General features: G+C 36.5%; 1 protein-coding gene across 1 annotated transcript; it reads right to left on the bottom strand.

Annotated features, from left to right (window-relative positions):
• Window positions 1-319: 319 nt before the first annotated feature.
• LOC134675087 (uncharacterized) lies at window positions 320-1,251 on the bottom strand. Its single transcript, XM_063533247.1, has one exon. The coding sequence runs from the start codon at window positions 1,246-1,248 to the stop codon at window positions 328-330; it is 921 nt and encodes a 306-aa protein (XP_063389317.1). The 5' UTR covers window positions 1,249-1,251; the 3' UTR covers window positions 320-327.
• Between the last annotated feature and the right edge of the window lie 567 nt (window positions 1,252-1,818).

The following is a 1,818-nucleotide window of genomic DNA, read 5'->3' as shown; positions in this document are numbered from 1 at the left end:
ACCTTTTCAATTCACCCAAGGCACGTCCGTGGTATAAAAGAACTTAAAATTTGCTTTGATAGGTAGGTATCTACTTATAAAAAAAACAAAAAAAAAATTCTATATGTTTAATTAAATATAATTAACATTAGGAATTAAGATACAGTAAACTAAAACTTCAATAAAGTTTGATTCAATTTTGTTATATAAGCGAGTAGAGAAACGTACATCATGGTTCCACTTGAAGAATAGAAACATGATTTACCTACTGTTTTGGTAACCCTAGCTGGTTCTGCTAAACACGCATCGGATAATCTAACTAAAATACAACTCTCAAACAAAACTGCCTCAAAGTTCAGTGTGCTCTCTCAGTTTCACTAACTCTACAAATTCGGTCAAGCTTTCTATGACTTCTGTAACATTTACCATTTGTTTTTCCAGATATTCCCTTGTATTTGGTTCTTGCACCTTTTCTAACACTCGGTTAATCAGTGTTTCAACTTTAAACCTGCCGTTGTACACTCTAGAACAATGTGGTTTTATGATCAGAAGCAGATTTAACATGGGAGGTAACATATCCTTATTATCCTTAAATGGCGAACCAGTAGAAAATACCGCCTCATAAATCTTTAGCAAACCATTACACAACAGAGGTGTAGATAATCGCTCAATCAAACCAATCTGCTGGTACATCTGGAAAGTCTTATAATCAGCTATATTCCTCTGCAGTTTTTTATTCCTCGCGGTGATATGCTCGTTCACAATTTTATTGAAAAGTTCTAACGTCAATTTCGTCAGCAGTGGATCCAGTTTTGCCAGTTGTTTGTAAAACGGCAGGAGACCCCTCATTTTCATGACGCGCGTTTGGGCTTGAGGGTTTCCTGGAAGCCAGACCGATAATAGTTCTATTGCAAGAATTTTGTTGTCTATGTCATCATCTTGTTCATATATGTCGACTAATTTGTCTAGAATGATGTCAGGGATGACAGTAACTGTTGTGGTTGGCGCTATATCGAAGAGAGTTTTTAATAACTGGAGTAGTGAAGTTCTTAGTTGCGAGAAGGTGATATGCATGTTTGGTACGATTATAGTTTCAAGGCCTTTAGCTTGGAGGAAGCTGTAGGCGTTGTTGGCACTGTACATGTAATCTAGCATCTCTTCTAACAACTGAGCCATCTTTACGTACTGTTTCTCGATTTCCTCTTGAGTATGGATGCCGTCTTGTGCCATCTTTTGCCCCAATTTTGCAGCTGCCAAGAATTCTTCCATCGCATTAGCCATGATTTCAGATATTGCGGCAGCTTCTCCTTGATTTGTTGTAGCATGCGGTATGTTATAATCCTTGGAAACTGAAATACGTTAGTCAAACCAATTTGTCAGTCAGTAAGAACCAGACAGTCCTTTGACAAACAATAATAACAAGTTCTACATGGTATATTATAAGGTAAGTATTTTTTTACTACAAAATAAGAATACAAGAAAACGACAAGCCCAACACAACACACAAAGCACAAGAAGTTTAAGGTATTTAATGAACTTAATTATAGTAATGTATCTACCTAAGTTTGAGACCACGATTAAATTGTCCACCCTAACATACCATCAGTATCAGGTACGTCGTCCAAAGGCACTGTATGCAGACTATCTACCATAAGATCACCGGAACCAATGGTCACCAGAGCTAGAAGAACCAAAATGACTTGACAAATGTATGGCATGGTCCTATTTATAAATATATCGTCTTGAATCTCAATAACCATTTGTTTTCTTCTATCAGCGGTACATGAAATGTGTCACTCAAAAATAAATAAATATCATGTCATTGTCAAATTGTACGTT

This window comes from Cydia fagiglandana, chromosome 21, assembly GCF_963556715.1.
Source record: "Cydia fagiglandana chromosome 21, ilCydFagi1.1, whole genome shotgun sequence".
In the NCBI taxonomy this organism is placed as follows: domain Eukaryota; kingdom Metazoa; phylum Arthropoda; class Insecta; order Lepidoptera; family Tortricidae; genus Cydia; species Cydia fagiglandana.
This window is presented reverse-complemented; position numbering and strand designations above follow the sequence as displayed.